General features: G+C 32.7%; 1 protein-coding gene across 5 annotated transcripts in view; it reads right to left on the bottom strand.

Moving 5' to 3' along the window:
* Window positions 1-602: 602 nt before the first annotated feature.
* The window catches only part of LOC148304148 (homeobox protein prospero-like), a 155,830-nt gene continuing 131,402 nt past the window's right edge, over window positions 603-25,030 (bottom strand). For 3 of the 5 annotated variants that reach the window (XM_088268758.1, XM_088268757.1, XM_088268760.1), the window contains 2 exons: window positions 2,839-2,998; window positions 603-2,108 (listed from right to left, as the gene is read on the bottom strand). In XM_088268758.1, coding sequence (XP_088124884.1) covers window positions 1,929-2,108; window positions 2,839-2,998 — 340 coding nt within the window. In that variant the 3' untranslated portion in view covers window positions 603-1,928. The remainder of the gene's footprint in view (window positions 2,109-2,838; window positions 2,999-25,030) is intronic. The other 2 variants (XM_088268759.1, XM_088268761.1) reach the window with 1 other exon arrangement.

Here is a 25,030-nt window from a genome sequence, read left to right as displayed (position 1 = left end):
AACATATGTACAAGTTAGTACAGTTCCCGAAATGCGTTATCATTTCGGTCGTGTATTGAAGTGAGGTATCTCATTTTTCCACAAGCGCCGATGAGGGATGTAAATATCTTAAGTACGTAGTTCTATCGGTTACAAATTGAGGTTTACATTGCTATGTGGACTCTCTAATGGGGGGTTTCATTGCATTACTGTGATATCTGAATAATTGTGTAAACGGTAATCAAAGGGGCGGTTTGAGCGGTAGACAGTAGACAGTCTATAGTAAACCGACGGGCTATAGTATCATCACCGCCATACATCACTAAATCACACTCATTATCATTAAATCTAAATACAACGACATTACAAATATTACTTTAAAAATATTACCTACTTAGTTATGGGAATCCTCCTCGACATTACGTATTTGTAACACCTTAGAGACCTAACGACACCCTAGAATACCTGTAACCAGGTGTTACAAAAGAAATGCATTCGGGTAAAAAATAACAGAGAAATAAAAGAGTAAAATGTGACGAGTACGAATACCGCGTCGCATTAAACCAACCATGCAACAAGGGAAAAAATAACAAAAGGGATTAAAAAATAAAGAAACAAAAATGTGATAAAAGTAAAATTTCATATAATTCAGATATATATTAAGTTCACATACTATAAAAATTAAATACGCTACATAAATCAATCATTTGGTTTAAATCATTGGTTTACAATTTAACTAATAATATTATAAATGATTATTTACAGTGATTTGGTATAATTACTTTAGGATTACAGGGATAAAATAAAATGAACGAAAAATAATAAATTATAAGAAAATGTGTTCAAATATCCCGGGGACCAAAAGGGTTGACTAGGAGACTCACCACTGGTCGCTGTGCGCTAACTTACTCCTAACTCCCACGTCTTCCTTAACGCTAACACTCCTTAACTCTACCTCCTCCAGCTTAAATCTATTTTCTTACCTAAGTAATTCCATACAATAGTAAATAAAAACCAGTCAAACGAATTGTCATGTTTCGCGAAAATCTTCAATATTGATTGTATACACTAGATTAAATTATTCTATAATTATGTAAATGGTCCAGAGTTCCGAGGCGTTTCCGCCAGCGGACTCTGACTCTTGTTCTTTGGATTGTTAGCCTTCATTGACACGTTTTGTTCGTTTTGGAAAAGCTATACAATTGTTAGTACACAAGTTAAGCTAGGTATGGTCGCGGGTTTCCCCGGATGGTTACGTTAGTACATGTATTTACAGTGGCGGTACCGCCTGCGCCTACCGCCCCTAACCTAGCGAGAAGCCTAATCATCACGCGGGCGGACTGGAATGTTGCCTCGAAGTGATGGAGTTAGACTACGCCCGGATCGGTTTACTATCCGACCCGCCAATTGACACCGTCCATACGATACATGGCCGTTTGATCTGTCACACTTTTTACAACTTAAACGACGAAGAAAACCGAAACAACACAAAAAATGTTGCCAAAATTACAATAAATATAAATTTATAAACGTACAACCACAGAATAGTTATAAATCTTGTTACAGTAAAATTACAATATTTTTCATCATTTTTAAATTTCATAGAATTTTGAATAATTTTATTATTAAATTTTTCCTTAACAATTTTATTCGTAATTAATAATTTTATTTATCATTTTTTTGAACTGAAGGCCTAAATGCGAGTGTCGTCTTTATTGGTGTGCAATATATTTAAATTTTCTTTAAAATTAGTTTTTCTTTGACGGAGTCAGCCCTATTTCAATTCACGCGAAATAGTGCTTGTTACCAGAAGACATCGGATCCATTGAACGAAAAATCTCAAAATTTCATTTTAGAAGATTTTTCTAGATCATTAGTCTCTGAGGGTATCAAATACTATTCCGAGTTAATCGTTAACAACTTCATTGACTGACTCATAGATTCCCGATCTATTCCAACTGTTCTAGGAAGTTGGGAGACTTGAAGTACTCAGGAACGGGATCGTCCAGTCTGGAGATGACCTTGTAAATGGATTTCTTCCAGGACTGTTCGGCATCCTTGCCTCCTTGGATGGCGCGGAAGAACTCTCGAAGGGTCTGCTCAACTACGTACCGGAAGTTCGAGGGAACCTGAGGAATAAACAAACCTTATTAGTGAACGAAACTTCAATACCCTAAAGTTCATCTTCATCACTCGACATCTACTGAATTGTTCAATCACCAAATTCTTTCATATCTTTAACATACTGGATTATGTGTAGCTTTCACAAAGGAATGTTCTAATATCTAATACGAAAGCTACAAGGACAGATTGAGTATGAATTTAACTGTTCATAGGACATAAATTTAAATGTAACTATAATAAAATGGCTCTCAAGTAAAATATGATTTGGAAATAGCAAAAATCTTAGATACTCAGATATCAACTTGAAATACAATGCTTAAGTATTAAGCCTGTTATATTTACTGAAAATTGTAATAAAACACTCTGTATATTTCCATTACTTTAATTGATCAAATAGCGGTAGCCCCCAATAGAGAGATGTACACAATGGTGCACAAATAATTACGTAAAAATGTATTGGCTGATTTATAGTAATTTCTGAATGATTACGATCAAAATAAGTACTATTTCGCTAATTTTTATTTTATTTTTAAGTCAAGTCATTTGTTTATTTAAATTTTAAGCAATGTAACAACAATATACTTTATTTCAAGTAAAATGTTTAGTTGAACAATCATAAATGCCTTTCATTTTCAGACTGATTTAAATTAGTACATTAGACAAAATCTTTTTCTCATTTGTGTGGAGGTGTGTAGGAGATGATAAAGGAAGTTCAGGGGTCGTGTTATAGCGCACCTGAGGACCGCATACCTCTATGTGGTTGTTCCTGTTATAGTGCAAGTTGAGGACTCGGTATATTTCGGAATCGGCGGCCACGTGGAGCTCCTCGGCGCTTTTTACTCCTTCGCTTACTGCCTGACGAGCGTACTTCTCCATCTGGATGTAGTAGAACTCCCTGGAGACAAGGAAAATAAGCACGTTAGTAACAAGGAAAACATATATACAAATCATCAATACCTATTAGAATTTGTCAATATAAATTTGGAGACAATTTTTGGCTGAACGCTAGTGGACAAAATACTCCATTGGTATGCTTTTTTCACATTATTCGTTTACGATTTAATCTTAACACTTTGTGTCCCGGTGCTCTTTAAATTAACCAGCCATCATCTGTGCCTCCGGATTCAATAAAACACACAACTCCTAAACTACTCGATATATTGTTATAAAAATTTTAAGGCATAGAGAATATATACCTGAGTAATCAATTAGAGCATGGTTTTGTTCAAAACATGAAAACAAAATCTACAAATAATTATCTATTATTGGGTGCACATACTCTCACATATTTTTTCTTGATCTCCAGCAAAAATATTTCCATTACTTTATGCTTTTTACATCATTTAAAAGTCTTTCTGGTGAGTCCATCTTAGATTCACGCCTTATAGGAGAAATGTCAATGTTTTTCTCTCGTTTTTCAGAGATGGGCTAGATGAACACATATCGATACGTAAGCGGCCACCTGATGAAACTAGTGACAAAAAACACTTACTGATATGTGAGCGAAAGACAAAGTATTGTTAAAAAGATTTTTTTATGAAAAGGTATTTCCCTATAAACAAATTATTTAAAGATATGAGGAATACGATCTTTTTATAAAGGTGAGTATGTTTTAACCATTTTTGTAGAACGCTACATTATTTATCCATAAGCAGGATTGTGCTGCTTTTTCTATCAATTTAAGATTTAGTTAAGGCAGTACAAGAATCTGTTTTAGCAAAAATAAAGTGTTATAAGCAATGTTTTGTAAGTTGGAAGTGCGTTTTGAAAAATATCTGACGCAGAAAGTACACTAGAGGAAACTAAAAACAAAATTGTTAATTACAAGTCCTTTTGTGCCGCCATAAGCCACAAACAACGTGTTTTCTGTTTGATGTAGGAAACTCAGAGGATATTTTACTGGAAGGCAAGGGTAATAATAAACGTATGTACGTAGTTACGTATGTATTAAGACGGGAACTAACGCACTACGCAGCCATTATAAGAACGTACTTTTCAATGTATTTTTCAAATACTCAAACGATCAATCATCAAATTATCAAAAATTATTATTATTAATTATTGTCTTATGTTCGCCTCGGTAGTGTAATGGTCAGTACGTTCGGATACCGTACAGGAGGTTCTAGGTTCGATTCCCAGGGGGGAACTCAAATAAATATAAGTGATTTTTCACTCTGATATTTTAACAATCAAAATAACACTGCGTTTATATTATGCAGAGCCCTATGTACCATTGGGTGCAGAAAGAATGAATGAATAATTATTGTCTTTTGATGAGTAAAGAGTAAATACAACATTTGTAACTTTGAGCCTACGTTTTTTTAAAACATATTTAATTTATATGGACAGTTAATCAAATGGGTACTGAAAATATTTTTTTAATGAATGATACGTTTTAAAATGTTTCATTGTATACTGATCAAAATGCACACATCAATGTTAAACGAAACCAAATTTATTTAATAAATTCGTAAATTGCATAAAAAACTGATTTTTATGTAGCAAAATGTTACTTTTTTATTTCTATGGGTGTATGTTGCTAGACGCACGCTTAAAAAATCGGTAGTGATTGATTGCAGCAAAGTTGCAGTCAAACCGCACAAAGTATGGGTCCCATTCACGGAGCATTCTCAAAGCAAACTGCCGATTTCCTGACGTACGGACGTTGCGACGCGCAGTAGGGAATTCGCACCGCCTACCTACTTGAGATTGAAAAGGCAAACGGAGGAATTCTGGCATTCCTTTCTGGAACATTTCACATTCAGAAAGTTTTTGAAAAACGCGCCAAAGCGCGAGCCAACCGCCACATGTATCGCGAGGGTATCGCTTTACTTTCAGACAAGAAAAGTTTATAGGGACGCTGGGAGGGGTGTGTACGTTTGTACTGTACATACACAACGTATAAAGTTTTGAAAAAGTACAAAAAAACGGTAATTAATATTAATATTTTGTAGACGCTCGACTGCGAAACTGGCATTGCGGGTTCGATTCCCGCCAATTGCAAAATGAATTCAAGAAATATTCATTTTCAATTGATCTGGGTTTGTAATGTATTTTTTACAAAAACCTTCCCTTTTCTAACTATCCTATCTGTAGATAAGCCCCTAAAATATATGCTTTGCGGGTTATTTCTTTAAAAATAATACAAATAAATAAAATTATAGCAGTCAATAAGTACCTAACTACTAACAAGTAAAGTATGTTTCCCAAAATCAGTCTTTATCTTTTGAAGATACAGTGAAACCTCGATTTAACGTACCTCAATTTAACGTACTTCGGATATAACGGACAAAAATCAGATCAAATGCTTTGAAAAATTTACCGTTAATATTATATTTGCATGATTAAATTCATGTGTCGCCGAATGTAAACATTTTTTAGCGGTTGGGATAACAAATTATGTCGCTAAACATAAAAAGTGATTTTACTAAACTTGATTCCTTTAACTAAATTTGATTCCTTTTTCAAAGCAAGCGTGTCGATATCAAACAGCAACGCCACTTTACGACGAGAGTGAAGACAATAGACAGAATTTTGTTAATGTTTTGCATTGTTAATTTTTACCCAAATACAGAGATCGTATTTTGAAAAATGTTTTTAATCTATTTTTATATAACGAAATATCGGCTTTAACGTACACCCCTCTCCCACAATTAGACCGTTATATCGAGATTTAACTGTTTGCATATATTTTTCATTGCAGCGTATAAATATTAAAATTTATCTCTTGTGTAGTATAAAACTATTTATTGCAATTTCATAAAATACTTCAAACGAATCTCAATTTGAATGAAACAAAAAATACTTCATCGGATTAGTGGAGCGTTCTATAAATAAAGGAAACCATGTTCTCAATGGTGGTATATTTGTATTTATAAATTTTCAAAATAAATATTTGTATTTTTTTGATCTACACAAATATTTTCATTGAATATTATTTTCAGATAAGCCCTAACTTTGAAAATAGGAATTGCGGTATGACAGAATAGGTGTCGAACATCGAAACTTAATACTAATCAGACACGATATTAATTTGTTATTAATTACGTAGGTACTTTAATTTCTCATAAAGACTATAATTTAAAAGATGTCGCATGTAAAGTGGGCCTTTTTTTGATTTTTATTTATATTTCATTAAAATGCACAATTTATATTTTTTTTTCACAGAAAAATCATAGTTTTGGACAATTCGTTTATACCGCGATGATCATATGTATAATGCAGGTGAAATACGTCACCCTTAAACCCGCTCTATAACTGACTTCCACTGTACTTAGATTAGTGCCTCCGTAGTATAATGGTCACCACGCTCGGACCATACTAGAGGTCCCGAGTTCGATTCCCAGGGAGGGAGGGTTAAATAAATATAAGTGATTTTTTACTCTAATAATTATTCAATATTACCCAGGAATGATTACTGAAACGGAGGGCTGATAACCTTTCCTTCATTTGTTATAACCATCAAGATAACTCTGAGTATATATATGATGGAGTGCCCTATGCACCATCGGATGCGGAAAAGGTTTGAACTAATGAAATATGTGCATTAAGTAATTAGTATTATTACTTCTAAACGTATTAGTGAAATGCATTTGCGTTGAAAATTTTTAGATGCAGGTACTCGCCAAAGATTCTCATATTCTCGAAAGTTCCTCGTATTCCCAAACGCTTTAATTCACGCTAACGCGCAGGTGAAAACACCTTTTGTTAGCTCCCGGCTCTCACGAGAGATCATCTCATTCAACCCTTACTTAGCGTGATATTAAATGTCTCCTGCGCTTCTTACCCACCCTGTGATATTCTTTCTCGCCTTCTGCCTGCACCTTTTGTTAGGAACGATGCACTTGGCGTTGAAATTGACAGAGAAGGGGAAGTGACGTCAGGACTTTCATCATTATCACATTGGAATTAATTTTCACTTAACATGATAAATACCACTATTTAACAGTGGTATTTACCAATTAAAATTAAATTAAGGGTAAATATGTAATTGGAGATAATCCAGATTTTGTGAACAAGTATTTGGACTCACTAAAAATGTTGTAAGTTAATATGTATTACCGTAAAGCAATTGACGAATCTATTGATATTATTTAAGAACTTTATTTAAGCGCACTGAGTTTTTGTACAGTTATTTAAAAACTTCAATGATAAATACTATTGAAAGTAAATATTATCACAGGAGGAGTCACTTTCTTCTAAAAAATCTTTAGATCATATTTTTTGACATATCATCAAAGGTGAAGAAGAATATGGGAGTCTGAGCATCTGGGACCGTCATAGGCTGGTTTTAGTCATCTCTTTACACACGTGTAACATTCACCAATTTTTATATTTTATACATGAAAAATAAGAAGGAGAATAATAATAAATACAATAAAAAGGGGTAATTGTAGGTAAGACAATATTATGGCCCCTTTTCAGGCATACAGAAATCCCGGTGAATGGTTATACTCTTATACTAACATTACTTTAAAAAATGTGAAAAAGGTTAATTTAATGAATTTAAATTTATATACTTTACGTAGCTTTTCTCTGAAAGAACCAAGGAAAAATGACGAGTCTTATGGCTATTTGAATCTGGCTATATGAATTACCTCTACATATACGTGGAATATACCATTAGGCCTACCCAATACTCGGAGGAGGTTGGGGAAGGCTGGAGCGCCGCACAGATACTCCGTCAAGTGAGCCAATTAGAAGGGAAACGAACTATAGTGGCTTGGAAAACACTTGCCATGTATTAATGAAAAATGTCATTTGTAAGTTCGCGTCTCGATTATTCACCGGAGACCGCGTCGAGATTTTTTTTAATTAGCTTTCTACGGAAAATTGAACAATGAAATATTTTTTTACACATCTAGGCAATGCCGGATGAAATAAGCATGAAAAATAGACACCAAGAAATGTGCACAAAAAAGGTTCACCAAGTTCTATTTTTTACATCCATATTGTATTCATTTTTGAACGATTATTGGATTTCATTTATTGGATTATTGATAAATGTCTTTTTTTTTTGGTAAACAGTACTGCGATCGGTTGAGAATTTGTGAAGAACATAGTTTTCTTCAATTGTAGACAAATAATGGGTAGATTGGTGAACGTTACACAAGTGTATAAAGTGAGTCCACTTATGCTAGCTAAATGCTAGGAAGTAAGCTCTGGAATGCTCAAACATCCATCTTGTTTTGATGTGCCTTAGTTGAGACATTTAGAAACTAGTTTCAACTGAAGAAAATTCTTTTTCACTGCGAAGTTTATTGATAATTCATTTGAATTATTAATAATATTGATAAATATATTTTTAATAAAAATAAAAATAACAAAAATAAGATAAAATAACTCTTTTTTCGTAAAATGTCACCATAAAAGAGCTTCCCTGTGATGAAATTGGGGAAAAGAATATTGAAGATATGATCGAACAAACAAATGCAATTTTTTTCTACCATCCGTACTTGTAACTTCTGTTGAAAAGCATTAATGAGCATAAAAGCATTAAAACCAAAATGCAATCAGTAATTGATTCCGATTTTTTATTTCATATGTGGTTTGAGAACATTTTCAGGTACATGTGTGCTCGTAGACACAAGTAGCTAATAAATATCAGTAGAAAAATAACGCAAACAAGCTGTGCAGCAAGCACTCTTCACGCTTGAATGACGCGCATTAAAAAGAGCATCGCAACAATTCCCGTCTCCCGTTCCAATAAGGGCTCCGTATGTGACGCTCCAGATGGGATGCTGAGCCGCTCTTGTGCCGTGTATCTGTCGCCTTCTCTCGCGGCTCAGTAGGCGGGAGAAATTAACAACGTTTGCCAGGGCGGGGGCGGGGGGCGCGATTTTTTCCAGCTGAATATGGGCGGAAGAAGTGAATGGCTTATCAGGGGAAAACCGCTAATAAGCCAGGCTAATTTTCCTTGCAGTACAAGCGGAATACGTGTGGGATGCGACTCGCGACTTTTTGTTTCACTCGCACGAGTATTTTTTAATCACTATTATGTTGCACGTGAAAAATATTGTACTTTAAACGGCAAAAAATATCATGTAACAGTATTGTGAAATATCTGTATTTGTCACAACATTTTAGGTATGTACAAATACTTGTTCACAAATCTAGATTATCTCCGCTTAATTAGTCAGTTTGTTTAATTTGTAGAACTCCATGTTAATTTATTTATCAAATAGATAATCAAACACTGATTTCTTAAGTCTACTAAGCTGTATTTTATTGTAAAAAAAAACAAGTATAAAAATCTTTACTGTGACAGTTGATTTTTATGTGTTTTTACTAAAAAAAAACAACAAAATATACATACTAATATAAAAGTTTCTGCTTAATAAAAAGCTTCTTTACATCTCACCAATAGATGTCTCTAGCGAAGTTCTAATGATTCAAGAACAAGGTTTCGAAATTGGTTCATATATATATATAGAACTTCCAAGAATTTGAATAGTGTGGTTGTCAATAATGGGTAGAATTAGTGAATGTCACACGTGTGTAAAGTGATCACTTAAACCAGCCTATGACGGTCGTCAGCCCCGTAAATGCCCAGACTTCCATATTCTTCTTCATCTTTGATGAGATGTCAAAAAATAAAATATAATACAACTTAGTAGACTCAAAAAATCAGTGGTTGATTTAACATTTAATACATAAAATATAATTAATTAGTTAAATTATCATTGACAGCAGCTCGATGTTTCACTGTGGTTTTGCAATAGTGAAGATAAATCACTGACTCCCATGCCACCCTCTGGCGGCCTCCTTGCCCCTTCAACACTTGCGCGCACTGTGAGTAGCAACACTTACAGCGGCGGGCGGGCAAGTGACGTGTGAGTATTGCTACTTGCGAATCAACTAATTACTGGAGGTGCTCTGTGCTCCTGGTAACTTGCGAGGGATTTGTGATTCTAACCACTCCTACATATCGCTCAAACTCAACTGAGCCGGAACCATTTTTATAAAATGACAAGTACCTTTAATATTTTGCTACATGTGATTTAAAAATTTCGTAATTATAATAAAGTCGGAATGATTCGATAATAATAGTCGGAATAGGCGAAGATTGCTTGTATAGATATATTGGTGTGGCGTTATATTCTCTCTGCCTACCACTGCGGGGAAATGGCGTGATGGTTGGTTGGTTAGTAAGTTAATTATATTAAAAGCTGTATGTGAAAACGCCATCACCGAAGCAGTAGGTACTATTGTCTTCTAAACAAATCCTATAAAATGTAAGTTTTGGTATAAAATTATGTTAAATCATCATTTTAACGAATTTAACATATGTCGCAATTTTATGAAATTTCTTTATCTAATCCTTATCTGCACCCAATGGTTCAAAGGGTACTGCATCGTATATACAGTGTTATTTTGATAGTTAAATACATGTGGGAAATGTATGCTTTACGTATAAGTCCAAAATGATATAAAATAAAATAAAAACTGATTTTACTTTAACTCCCCCTGGGAATCGAACCAGGGACCTACCAGCTAAACGCACTAACCATAATACTGTAGGAGACTGGTTAAGAAAATCTATAAGTAATTAGATAAAACCAAAAAATACATTATCCTATTTAATTCATGTACTTCTTGATGATGTTAATATTTTTTTGCTTTCATTGTCTATGCCTAGTAATATAAAGAAAAAAATATTCATTGACAAAATTTAAAAACAGATTCTATTTTGACGCTTAAGCAAAAAATAATGTTCAAATCCAGATTTTTACATTTATTTTATTTTAAATCTAATTAATAACCGTTTTATTCTGCTGTGCCACACGCTCCCCAAATTTTAAGTTGCAGTCAAACTAGGTAAAAGAATATTCGTTGGGTAAATCTTTACCGGTACAAGGTGCAAGTCGCCTAGTGACTTTATAAATAATTTCCCGTGTGAACATTTCTCAATCGCCTGCTTGGCCGACCCCTAACAAAGAAACGGGCCTTGGTACTAGCAACTTCTTACCCTTCGCTTCGTCTTGGCTCCTGGTAGGATTGGGCTAATTCTTTGTACTGTGAAAAAACAACGAAACTTGCTAAATTTTAAACAATCTTAAAAAAATATTATTTACATAAATAATACTTTGTTTTATTGTTATTGTCATTGTTATTTTATTTTAAATACTCCGTTGCAGTGTAAGATATCCACAAATACGAGTATGTAATAAATACCGTTGATTCCTAGTTATAAATAGTATTATCTTTCATTAATTAATTCGGCAATCACTTTGTAGTAAAAAACCCTCTAAATGCCCAGATTTCAATATTCTTTTTAAATTTAAGTTTTACTTAGTAAATACGAATATTTCTTAAAATCTATTATGAAACGTGTTTCGATGCATTTCGCATAATTTTCAAACACTGACTTTTCGATTTATCACTATGAAACATCAGTTTTTTTTTCTTCAAATTATTACAAGCATTGATATAAACTCATAAAAGCATTTTATTTTTTTATGAAATCACTAAATTTAGGCAAAAAAATCTGTTGTTTTCGTGTTGATATACCCTCAAACATTATAACAAACAATCTAGGGTAACAATTTAAGAAAGTTCATAACGGTTTTCACACGGTTGGGGTATAAAAAATATCTTAAGATATTTTACAAAGTTGATGAGGGGAGAAATTTAGTACGTATCGCAAAATAAGCCGCCGTATTTAAAGTCCCTTAATTCACCCTTTTAAGATGGAAGACGTGTGTATTTGTATGTGTATGTGTATATGTATGTGTGTGTGTGTGTACCTTTTTTATTTACACGCAGGTTTTTTTTTCTAACTACCGAGAAATATAATGTTTACATATCAAACAAGTAAAGAAAAATGAGTATTTTAATTTTTTACTCATATCACAATTATTGTTATTGAATCATAAAAGCGATGTAAACTCTTCAAAATGTTCTAACGTCAGGATGGTTAGTATGATTATTAATGATTTATTATATACGATGCAGTGCCTAATGCACCGTTGAGTGCGAATAAGGGTTAACAACATCTTTTGTATTCTTATTTCCTTTATCCCTACCAAATTTTGAATAAGTGAATATCGCATCTGAACAGTTTTTTTTTCAAATTGTTTTGTTTTAGCTGAAATTTTAAAATCGCACTCGTACAAAATATACTTATGTAAATGTATTGATGGTTTTATACTAATTACTAAAAATGTACTGCTGAAAAAATGATATCGAAATATATATAAAAGTATTTTGAAAATCAATTCTCAAATATTTTTTGTATTCAAATATTAAAGACGTTTGCAGGATAGCAAATTGGCAGATGTTCAATTCAATCCATCTCGGAATCTCACCCTACAAAGTTTTTTTTACTCTTAAAAATTCGCAGCATCCATTGAAGTTATAAATCTTATACAGAACATTTAAAGATATGTACCTTTGCGGAGAGTTGGCAACAATGCGATCTTCGCTCTTACCTGGGTATTGAAATCTTTAAGACAATTTTCTTGGGACAAGTTACCGAAAGTATCTATACAAGAATCTCTGAGAAATACAATCGAAGCTTTCATAGAAAGACCGACCATCTTATATATGCAATTCGGCATATTTATAAAGGACTACTTACGATATGTAAAAGTAAAACGGCTAGAAAGATATTTAAAATAAAAGTTCTGATATGACATATATACGCAATTAACTTATTATAGTTTCACAGTAATTACACCACAGTCAATGCAATGCAATAATTTCATATGCAATAAATATAATAACTTACCGTATAAAAGCATAACATTTTTTTAATGAAATTTCAAGTAATTTACAATTTAAATATATTTTTTTAATAAATAGTATCATATTTGTATCATAAAAGGTAAAAAATACTTGTGAAAGGGATTTAGTTCTTATAATATGCTGAGACTATTTTGTTTATGTAATATACAAATAAAAGCAGAACCATTTAATTCTAGTATAAAAAATACATATTGATCATACAAGTCGTTCAAATTGAAATATTGTTTCATTCATTTATCACTTTGTGGTAAAATCTTTCCATTTTTAATACCACTAAGAAATAGTGGTATTTACTAAGTAAAATTTAAATATTGTTATTCAAAACATAGATGAAACATTAATGTACTTTTAAAGTAAGATTTTTTTATTAATATTTTTCGTTTTCTGATTTCAATATTTGCTTTCCGTTATTTTGCAAACGGCGCACAAAAAGTGCAGCAGACACGCACAGACAGCGAAAGATTGGCGTTCTATTGTTCAAGCATTGCAACAAAAGGAAGAATCCCTTTTACCCTCCCTGGCGAATTGTTAACCTACTGAGAACCCTGTGTACTATTTTTACTAGAATGGGGGACATTGCATGACGTATGAGGGATTTAACTTTATTTCGTAAACCAAACCATCCCCTGATTGCCTGACTCGATGATCATACCGCTATCGCTTGGCATTAGTTAAAGAAATGATTATGTAATTTGAATTGTTGGACAAGTATTACAAGCTAATTTCCGATATCCTAGAATTAATTTTTTAATTTTAGTAAGACTGATTTTATGACCAAAGGGTAGATAGGCAGATATGTCGTTTTCTATAAAATCTTTCACTCACGTCATCTGTATCTCATCAAATATATTCCACTCCAAGGTCTGAAAATCTTTAACGAAGGACTGATCACCCTGTATTCATCTACATTGTTTTCACATTTACCAAAGGTTCATTTGTTTGAAAATAGATTAATTGATTTTTTTTAAATTAATTAAAATATGGATCAATATTTTGAGTGTGTCCAAATGATTGTTCACAAATCTAGGTTTGTTCATTTATATTGACATCTCAACATAGATGAAGAATAATATAGAAGTCTAGGTATTTACAGGCCTGTAATAGGCTAGTTTAAGTGATCGTTTTATGCATATGTAACATTCACGATTCTACCCATGATTGACAATTTCGTGAAGGTCTCTTCTAAATAAGACTCAACTCAATAAATATTTGTATTCCAACAATAAAAACTTACTAAATATAATAAAAAAATTACTCAACTCAACAAATATGTGTATTCGAATAATAAAAACTTACTAAACATAGTAAAAAAAATTTACTCAACTCAACAAATATGTGTATTCGAATAATAAAAACTTACTAAATATAATAAAAACTTACTCAACTCAACAAATGTTTTATATTCGAATAAAAATATCTATTATACCAGCGATGGTATTATTCGATAAGTGCGGGATCAATTTCAATATTATTGATGTATGTGTAATTGATACGTTTCGAATAGCACACAAACACCTCATTAGTTGGTAATTGGCCATTAAACATCGCAATCTTACTGTTATTAAGTGGGTAGGTATACAATCAGAACAAACCTACAAAAAGTTCATACCCGCATGACAGCAAGGAAACGCGAGGGGAGATCGAATAGTTTACGGCGAAAGAAAATAAATTTAAATAAAAAAAACGAGTCATAGTTCTTTATTCTGCAGTTATAAAATTTTATAAAAAATAATAATTTTAAAAATAATAATCAATAGCCTGCAACATAATTTTATTTAAACCCACGTAACATTTAACGTAATTGCATTTTTTGTTTAAATATTTTTTTTTGAAAAAATAAGTTTTTCTTCGAAGTAAATATATGGGTTGGAAAAGAAAAATGTTATTGAAAGGAAAGAAGTTTTAGAAAATTATAAAAAAATACATTTATTTGCCAAATTCCAATATAAATAAAAAATGTGCGCGGACAAAACCTGTGGCTTCTCGCGCAGCCGGTCACTACTGACTTTATATATTTGAGAGTACATTTATAATAATGCTTGAACGTAATTTAAAAAAAAAAAACTTTTGTAGTATTATTGAAACTTCAACTCGTAGCGTTCACGCGTTCGTGAATTATTGCATTGATTTGTTCGATGAGTCCTCCGATGCAAATTCTGCCTGCAAGCTAAAAAGCGCTATACAGTGGCAGGGTATTGACAGATCGGTATGTATGAACATGACCGTAGATCTGTTTATATTTATATGTAGTAAGTACCTACAAACGCGAGCCCCCATTCTGCAAACCTGCCGAGTCGAACACTATCGGGATATTGCTTCCTTCGAGCCCAAGTGTGGCATTTCGGTAATTCAACATTCAGAAGCAGATGCGTCGCGTGGTGTAGGTACTCGCACATACGACCCAGATGCATTTATTAGCGAGTTATGGTGGCGGGTGACAGGAAAAAGAAAAAATAATAAATTGTGTAAGTAGAAATCGTTCACAGTTAGACGTAATTATAATATCGAGCCCAGTTTTTATTTGACTTCTCCTCAATTAGGTCGTTGGCTATCTCTTATTCGTTTTTATGACAAAAATAAATGTATTCAGTACCTTAAATTTTATTATACATTTTAACTACTTATTTAAGCTGAATAGAAGAATAAATTTCGCAATTTAGTTAAAATAAAAAACGAAAACAAAACAACAACAAAAATTGCTTTGCAAGACAAACTCTGTCAGGAAGTCTAGATACTTCTGTATCAAATCTGGGAATGAGGTAAGACAGCTTTCAATATAAGAAAACAATTACAATTTTTCATTTAGAGAAACCTTAGTAAATGCTTCCTTAGTTATTAATAATTCGAGTTAGCTAAAAATGGACTGATTTTACTACAAAGTGACTGCCGAATCAATGAATGAAATTTCATATATTTATTTAAATAACGTTAACACTTCTAGCCAAATTTGTTTTGCATTATTATCTGCAGCTCACGGCTTTAACGGATCGCCGAAAGTCGGCTGGCTCTAACGGAATAACGGAATAACGGATTCGCTAATTCGCCTTGTTCGCGAGGTTTTCCTCAAACGGCAGGCAAACCTAGTACAAGCAACGGATCGCTGGGCAAGGTCCGCGGACCGTTTGAGAGAGAACATATTTCACATTAACGGAAGCGAGAATATTTCCCTGAAGGGAATCCAGCACTGGCAGCGCCAGGCAGAGACGAACTTGGAAAATAATTCAAAACTCTAACTAAAAAGTGATGTATTAAAACATAAAAATTGAAACTAATTCTAATGGTTCTAAATTTGGGGCTAAGTATCGTGAGAATTATATGATAAAAGATTATGTATGTATGAGTTCCAAAAAATTGAGTAGTGTGGTCGTCAATCATGATAAGAATGGTGAATGTTACACGTGTGTAAAGTGATCACTTAAACAAGCCTATGACAGGTTGTAAGCCCTGTAACAAACCTGACCTCCTTATTCTTTTTCATCTGTGTTGATATGTCAAAATGTAGAAATAGTTCCTCAGTGAAGAAACCCAGATTTGTGAACACAGATTTGGAGACAAACAAAATATTGATATATACTTTAATTAAAAAGATTTTTTTATGAATTAATATATTTCTGAACAAATGAATCCATGGTAAAAATTAAAACAATTAAAATAGAAGCAGGATGATTAATCCCTCGCTTTAGATTTTAAGGTCTTAATGTAAAATTAACTAAGTGGAGAATATCAGATTTGTGAACAAGGATTTAGACATACCCAAAATGCTGAACTCACTTTTACCTGTTTTTTAATATATTAGTATTGTCCGCTGATGCAAAAAATCTCAATTTTAGTAGGTGAATGATCATTATTATTTATAAAGAACATTTTTCAAAAATTATCATTACTATCTGATCTGCGTATTTTTTTATTTTTTGACTGAAGCGCCAGTACGACCCCCGTATAGTGCATTACTCAGTTGGCAATGAAGAGGCTACCCCTTCCAATCCCGGAATGACCGTAAACCTAATGATTTTTCTCTTTGCATATTTACTGGCCTATGGTTTTTCCCTTTCCTCACTCCCCTCCCCGTCCCATCGCCGAACGAAAGCTTCGAGGCCTCTCAAAACTTTTGTGCAGCAAAAAACGAGTTTTTTTGCATAGCCAAGCTAGCCAATGGGATTTCACTCATGTGTTCAAGTATAGAGCTGTTTATAATGACTTATTTAATGAGACCACGAGGAAACTGCTATCATTTTATGAAAAATCATCGCAGATGTGATATTGTCTTCAAAAAATCCCGGCTCTGAAAATAATGTTGGGCTGTTCAATTCACTGGACAGTAAGCCCTCAATATAAAATTTTTTTATGCCAAATACTCCATTAAGCTCAGTATTCATAAAACAATTTAAAAGATTAACTATCAGCTCCACAACCACAGTTTAAAAATGAAATTATGGATGGATGACGTAAAATTAAATGAGCACAATATTTTGAATGTGTCCAAAAAAAATGTTCGCAAATTGTTACTATAAATATTTTTATTGATATTTCAATGTAGACGAAGAAAAATATGAAGGTTCTAAAAAAAACTTACTTTTTTCTACCATACAAGTCACCGATGAAGAAACTTGCAGTTGAACTTTTCAATTAAATAAAAAATTATTCCAAATGATGAGTGTTATAGTTATCAACCATGGGAAAAATGGTGAATGTTAAACATTATATAAAGTGATCACTTTAACTGGCAAATGACAGGCTATAACCCCTGTAAGTGACTAGACTTTCTATTTTAAAATATCAATAAAAAGTCTTAAATGAGCACTTAACTTAAATGAAGCACACGAGTATAAATGCGTTTATTATATGAATTATCTTCAAGTAGATAACACTCAAATGTGTATTTTGTAGCCTAAAGTGTGTAAATTCCATTCAACTGTATTGAATTTGGATCGTGGCCACCTCGCGTCAACAGGTGTCGATCAATATTGTTGATTTGGCGTTGGGGTATCCAAATATATAATGTACATCGACCGGCTAATTAAATTAGGGTTGATCAACTCAACACCACAGCCCTACATCCTATTTACAAGGCATTTAACCGACACAATCACGAATCGACATTGCATACCGTGTCACACCTAACTAAATACCGGTACATAATATAACACGCTCTATGACCTTAGTCAGATGTTCAAATACAGGTTACATGTTGAGGTTTTGATAGTCTTATCATTTATCTCACTAAGAAAAAACTATTTGAATTTAACATCGAGGGGTATATAAAAAAAATATACAAAAATCCTTTCGGTCTTTAACTATCAAACTTTTGAAACGGTATTCCGCAAAATTCAATATGAATACAAGTACAAATAAGTCCTTAAATAAGATCTGCCGAAAGCAGGACATATATATTTTTTTTAAATTCAAATACTGAAACATTATATAATTAAATCTATTTTTTTTTATTATACGAATAAAATTCTTAACTTTTTAAGTAAATCGGGTTAATTCATATAAAATAATTCATTTGCCGCTAATAATTTTACTAATAAAACGATTGATCTACGTAATAAAATTAATAAATAGATAGATATGTAATTAATTGTGTGCATAAAATCTAAAATTGTACTTGTTTTTACAGTCCTCTTATCACAAACGCATTAATATTATACATGGGTATTTGAAACGTATTTATACGAGTTTTATCATGGGTTACAACCCCATGATAAAACTCGTAAATATAATAACTCGTTATAAAAAATAAACGATACTCCTAATGTAATATAGAGAAATACAAATCACTGTTATATTAGCATTTTTTATAAATTTGTAATTTATTAGTAATTTTAAAAAAAGGAGAGATGATAAAGATTAATTAAGATTATTTGTCTGTATGAAATTATATACATATATGTTTAATTAACGTTTGCGAAGGAGTAGGATTTTTTTAAATAAAAAAATGACTATTGGTGTAAACAACTAAGATTTTTTTTCCAATATTTAAATTTTTTACTAAAGGTGTAACGTATATCGGATGTAAAAGTAAAATGTTTAATCTTATTATTGAGAGAAAGTGACTTCACGTGTAAAATATTTAATCAAAAAACTAGATAATAATAATTGAATAAAAGTATAAAGGTACCAGGTAATCATAAGAACAAGGAGATCATTAGAATGTATTGTACTTCCAATACTGTTTATATGGCTATAAATTATCAGGTAGGTACTAATTGGTGAGATGACAGAATAACGGATAATCGACATTTTAATAATTATTTTGAATTTGATAAGCTTTTGTGTATTGGCAACCAATATCCAATCAGCGGTGGTGTTTTGGAGTGGATGATCACTAAACACGATCCCTGCACCTATTTATATCAATAATACCAAAATTAGTTGCAATTTCGCGGGCCGTTGGTATCTGCCACTAGCTTGAAAGCTAACTGTACCGCGTGTAATGTGCGAATATTACCAAGGCGTCATATATGTAAATACATTTCAATTGTTAAATTACAGATTTCAAATTTCAGATTGCCCTGTTAACCATTTATGAAATTAATTTGGTCTATCGGAGCTGTGAAAAATATGAAATGACGGAGGAAAGCTTTTGCGTGATTTCCTCGCTCACTTAATGTGATCATTTACATAAAAGTGTTACGTTAAGACACGGAACCGGAATGATACACCATTTTCTAATTTAATATCACTTTGCCGCCATTTTGAGGCAACTTATCTTGGATGAAAAAATACGGTATAAAAAGGCGTTTAAATAGAGTTTGGTCGTTTAAATAAGCAAAGTTTGTATTTAATTACGAACGAAAAACACAATGAATCCATATTTTTATATCAGGCACTGGATTTTTTACCGTACATATGATATACTCGTATCAATAAGTGTCTCAAGTGAAAAGAAGCACATATCGTTTTTATATGAAGTGAAGATGGAAGTCTGAGCATTCTAGGGCCTATGACCTGTCATTTGACTGGCTCAAGTGTTTCTTTGTAGACTTGTGTAATGTTCATAACTCTGTCTGTTACGAGTATTAATTTATCATATTCATATTGCATTATTTAAAATTTTGCAATCAATAATACTTTATAATTTTCTGCAACTGCTTTTATCAATATTGAAAAAAAATTAAATCTAAATTCTAATTTTTAAAATTATTTTGGCTAAATTTGAAGCTTCTATAAATGTTATTTTTATTGAGCGAGATTACTTTTTCAATGAAAAAATTATTTTTTTTCTTCTTAATAAAACCGTAATTGGTCTGCAATATGAAAAAAATACAGAAGAGCACTATATAATTTTATTTAACATATTTTTGACATAATAAATATATTTTGACTTTTTTGGGAAAGTTTTTATGGTAAAATTTGTATTTTTATTGTCCCATAATGCTATTATTTGATCAAGCATAAGATAAATACGTATAACGTTAAAAGCTCAACTCCTAATGTTGGACTTCCGCCTCGGCTACGACAATTACCCTAATGAATTAAAGTGATTAAGCCTTAATATAGGAAGGCAAGGCTGCTATTTTCTCAGATGTAATATATTTTTTCACAGAATTTTGTACTTAATTTCTCAGAATCTGCCATACCTGGACACGATTAAAAGATCAGAAATGTAATATTTCTAGGAAAAGGTAAACTTTTTATTATTTTTGAGAATGTTTGGATGTGCCTTTACGTAGATTTAATACAGTTAAAAACGTTTATTATTATTCTATTCCCTTTGGAATATTTTAAGTGTCCCCGTAAATTATGTACAAAAAGTATTGAAATTCTTTACGAAATATCATATAACAATGCCAGATCACCAATCCGAACGCTCCGTAATCCAAAACTCGATGTAATCCGAACGATTTCACGCATGTCACATGTGAAAATCTCGAGAAGGAATCACAGCGATGGACAGCGAGCAGCTGATGCCAGCTTAAAAAATTCCTCTTCTGAAGCCGTTAAAACATTCAACATAGCCATCAGCTAGGCTGAAGGAGTCACCAATTTGACAAAAATTATAACATGTCTAAATACTCCAAGGTATTTTCGTAAACATTACTAAATTGCTATAAGTTTATTTTTTATATCAACTGAATACTTGATATAAAAGAAGATTTTATTAAATACTCCTTATTTTTTTAAATAACGCACTTGTGTAAATGGAATAATATACCCATAAGTACGTCCGTTTTTTTTCTGAAATTAATACCCGGTTGATGGGCGAATTAAAACGAAATCCCGGCATGTATAATATTTCATTACAAATTAATTAACTCGAGTGGAAAACGAAGAAAGGAGTCGTGATAATGTGACACGACGGAGCACTCGTATATATTACGTTTAATAATATTCATAACTAACAAATGAGCGTAAACCACACCGAAATATCACAAGATAATGACTGGCACACGCCCTTACTAAATCATCCGACACGTTTAGTGCCCGAACTCGGTACGTTTCTTGGGCGTAAATCCCCCGGGTATTGCGATAGCGGTCACATGCAGGTACTTCAAAATAAAACAAGAAAATGTCCGCAGATGGACATGCTTATCGCTAGCATGTCCGCTTTACTAGCATAATGAAGCATCTGGCTTTTACGCTTTTACGAAATTCACTTGGGATTATTTTTTATATGTCGAAAAGTCGTAATAAACGTAACCCAACCTTTAACTAATTCTTACACAAGTACATATTTTTTTAGAGACTAGACTAATTGTTAACTGTTACTTTTTTGGTTACACAATTGAAGTGGTAATCTTTTTTTGAATATTATATTTCTTTTCTCTTGAGTTTTTTTACGTCAAATTGTCTGATACATCAAAAGCTTTACGTTATAAGTTATACGAGTCTAAAGTTGTGCAATGATTGCCGTGATTACATTTAAAGAATCGGATCTAAAAACAAATATTAGTATCGACTTATTTTTAACATTTCAATAAAAAACATTTTATTTACCGTAAATTTATAAGATGATTTGCGTAACAAAAATTGAGGCAATATTCTGAAATAAAACAGTATTTTTAACATTTTTATTGTATTTTAATAGTAAGTACCCAACTAACGCAAAAATCAACATTATATTGAAGTTGCAATATTAAAATGCATTATCCATTTCTGAGTTGTTCTGTTCTACCATCTAGTTTTACAGAAACAAGCTTTTGTTAGTATATGTATGCAACTCTGAGTGTTTACCGTTTTGCTGGTATTATCCTTTTTTCTTCCTAATTATTAGTATCAACTATTTGTCATACATTAAATTTTCATATATTGGTAATATACTGCACCCTGACCTTCAATTGAGTCGTTTGTATTCCATAAATATAATACATTCATCGATTAAAAAATCTGTGTGGGACAGATCACCTTGCCATCATATAATCAAAGATCGATATGCAGAGTAAAATCTACCTCGTTTCGGTATACTCGTACTTGCATATGAAAATTTAATTGCTTTGAGTATATGTAAAAGATGATGCGTCATATCTTTGAAAACATTAAGTATTTTAATTAACGAAAATGTTTTAACTTCATGTCGAGGGTTGGGCTATTAATATTTCACGAAGCAAGCCGCCCATAGGAAAGCAACAGCCTCAGCGACTATTTGTATGCAAACACCACTGAAGTAGGCGGAGAAGACATGACCAACCCTTTCATTCCGCCGCCTATAGCGCTAGGGCGGAAGGCAAAACATTGTACTAAGCGATATTTGTCACGATATTCTTATCTTTACATTGCAAAGGGAGTTGCTACGGATATTACAATAAAAATAAGCTAAATTAAACCATGGAGCTTAAAATTTATAAAAGGAAATAGTTGTTACATTTTCTAAATGGTATTTTATTCTAAGACCGTCTACGATAAGGGTCGAAAGAGTCCGGAAGTCAATTAGTGGCCTCTAATTAACATCAATTCATCCAAAGTTGCATTATAAATCTTTCCACACCTTTCCACGCTTATTTCTATATACCCAAAGTGTTAAGGGTAATTCGTTCGTGCTAGCTTAAAAGCTTCAAAAAGACCGCTTTCAAAAACGGTGTTGCGCAAAAATCACGTAGGAATCGGCCGGAACTTTTGACAAGGTGTTGGAGTTGGGCGGAAATTTGCAGACCAAACTAACGCATGAGAAACTCTTACAAGTAAATATTTAATTAATCGCCAAAGAATCTGAAAAAGCCGCACTTCAAAGGACGCCGTCGCGTGGACGGCACAAGGAAGGCTGCTCGTAATTAGCAAGGACGAACTGAAACCTTTTTTAACCAGGCGGAAAAGCTTTCAAGAGGGAGGTAACGTTAAAGTTAGCCACTTTGGGAACTTGACTTTGTGTAGACGCACCTACTCTTCCACAAACTTCTTTACAGGACTGTAAGAAAAATAATAACATTTTGTTGACACTTTTGCGGCACTAATTGACTCTGTATTTGACTACAAATCTAAAAAGAATAGCGAAAGATTCAGCAACTAAATCTAAAGTAGGAAGACTTAACGAACACGATAAACAAAATAAACATCAACTTTTTTATTAGTCTAACGTCCAAGTGACTTTGAAATCTAGATGTAGCTTATGTAACACAGCTCATCATAGCCCTACTTCAGCTTCTACTTTAATTTCTACTTGTAAGTGAATTCACTGTTTATTTTAAAAGTTACTTTAATTTCATGTTGTTCACGAGTGAAAATTCTAGGCAATAACACTCGCTATCTCGTTAAAGACATGAGTTTAAAAATATATACTCCATAATGACCGTTGTTTTCATTCATCTACTTTATTCTTAAAATTGATTACTTTGATTCAAATATTTTCTTGGCTAATTGGTCGTTTGATTAAAAACCGAAAGTCAATTAGCTCACCGCTAACACTTATGATATTACTTTCTCCAGCCAAAGAGAAGGTAATTTTGCTTATCATGCACATTACTTAAGCCCGCGGCTAATTTCACCCGTTACCACTTCTTTCTGATCCCCCCCACCGTTTAATGAACCTACGTCACTAATTAGAGGTGCGCCTTGATGTGTGATACAGCGCCATCTTTCTTTGTAGCGGGGTGGAAGTGTGGAGTTTATAGGACCACGTGAATTTGTGACGTCAGAGGCACGTGCACCCACGTGGAGACTCCTACTTCAAAATTATCAAAACCAAGATCTCAAATTGTTTATTGATACCCCTCTGTCAAATTTTCTGCAAATGTCTTTGTTCCGTGTCTGTCTGCAATGCTAGTCGGGGTTGTGGAGGCGTCTATGTACCGGCCAACGTCGGGTCTAACTGAACTAACTACCACTCATCCCTTTCACTGCCTATATCGGCCAACTACTAGAATATTTGGTTTTGGTTTTACAAACTTGTATGTATTTAGATTGGCAGTGATGTAAATTCACAGTAAAATTAGTATAAAATTTTGTTTCATATCTTGTATAAACTTCGCAACTTAGTTCGTAAAAGAATTGCTTTGCTAGAGAAGGTCTGTCAGGAAGCCTAGAGGCTTCTGTATCAGATCTGGGAATGCGGTGGGATAGCTTTTAATGATACGCCTTATTTATTACCCTACCTACCTCTTAACATACCTGATTATTTTTTGGCTCGTTAGTTTTACTATTAAAATAAACAACCATTGTTTTTGAAACTATGTAGTCGTGTGTAATGAAATAAAATTTAATAAGTGAAATAAAAGGAAATAATCTTGAATGGTTTGCAATGAAATGGATTTATTGATATATCATGATATTTTATAATATATGGGCATATACATAGTGATGAAATATATCTCTATGTATAATGAAGACATTAAGGGGTGTATTCCGCGAGTAATTAATCAAATAAACAATAAAGTGTCCGACGATGGGCCCACCCTGAAACGGGAGCGAAAAGAAAACAAGTCGGTCTGGAGGGAAATCTTGGCTAGTTAGGGGTGTGTTACACGGCTGCACCACTGGGAGGACACGCAAACTTACCACAATTATACACTTTACACGAAACGGAAGGATACATAGGGGTAAACAAACACCTGAGCTGTAAAAGTATTTACGACCGAAGAAAAAACACTAATTATGATAAAACATGTGTAGGTATGTAAAGCTACCATTTATGAATTTAATGTTTTCTGTACTTGAATATTTAAATTTGGTATTAATTTTTTTTGTTAGATATTCCAATATGGTCTTAAATTCTTTGTTCGATATTCAAAATTGGTATAATAATTCT

This window comes from Brachycentrus maculatus, unplaced genomic scaffold (genome assembly GCF_059751285.1).
Source record: "Brachycentrus maculatus isolate JH-2025_06_01 unplaced genomic scaffold, ASM5975128v1 h1tg000328l, whole genome shotgun sequence".
Classification (NCBI taxonomy): Eukaryota; Metazoa; Arthropoda; class Insecta; order Trichoptera; family Brachycentridae; genus Brachycentrus; species Brachycentrus maculatus.
Note: the sequence above shows the minus strand (reverse complement) of the source record. Positions and strands in the feature narration are given on the sequence as shown.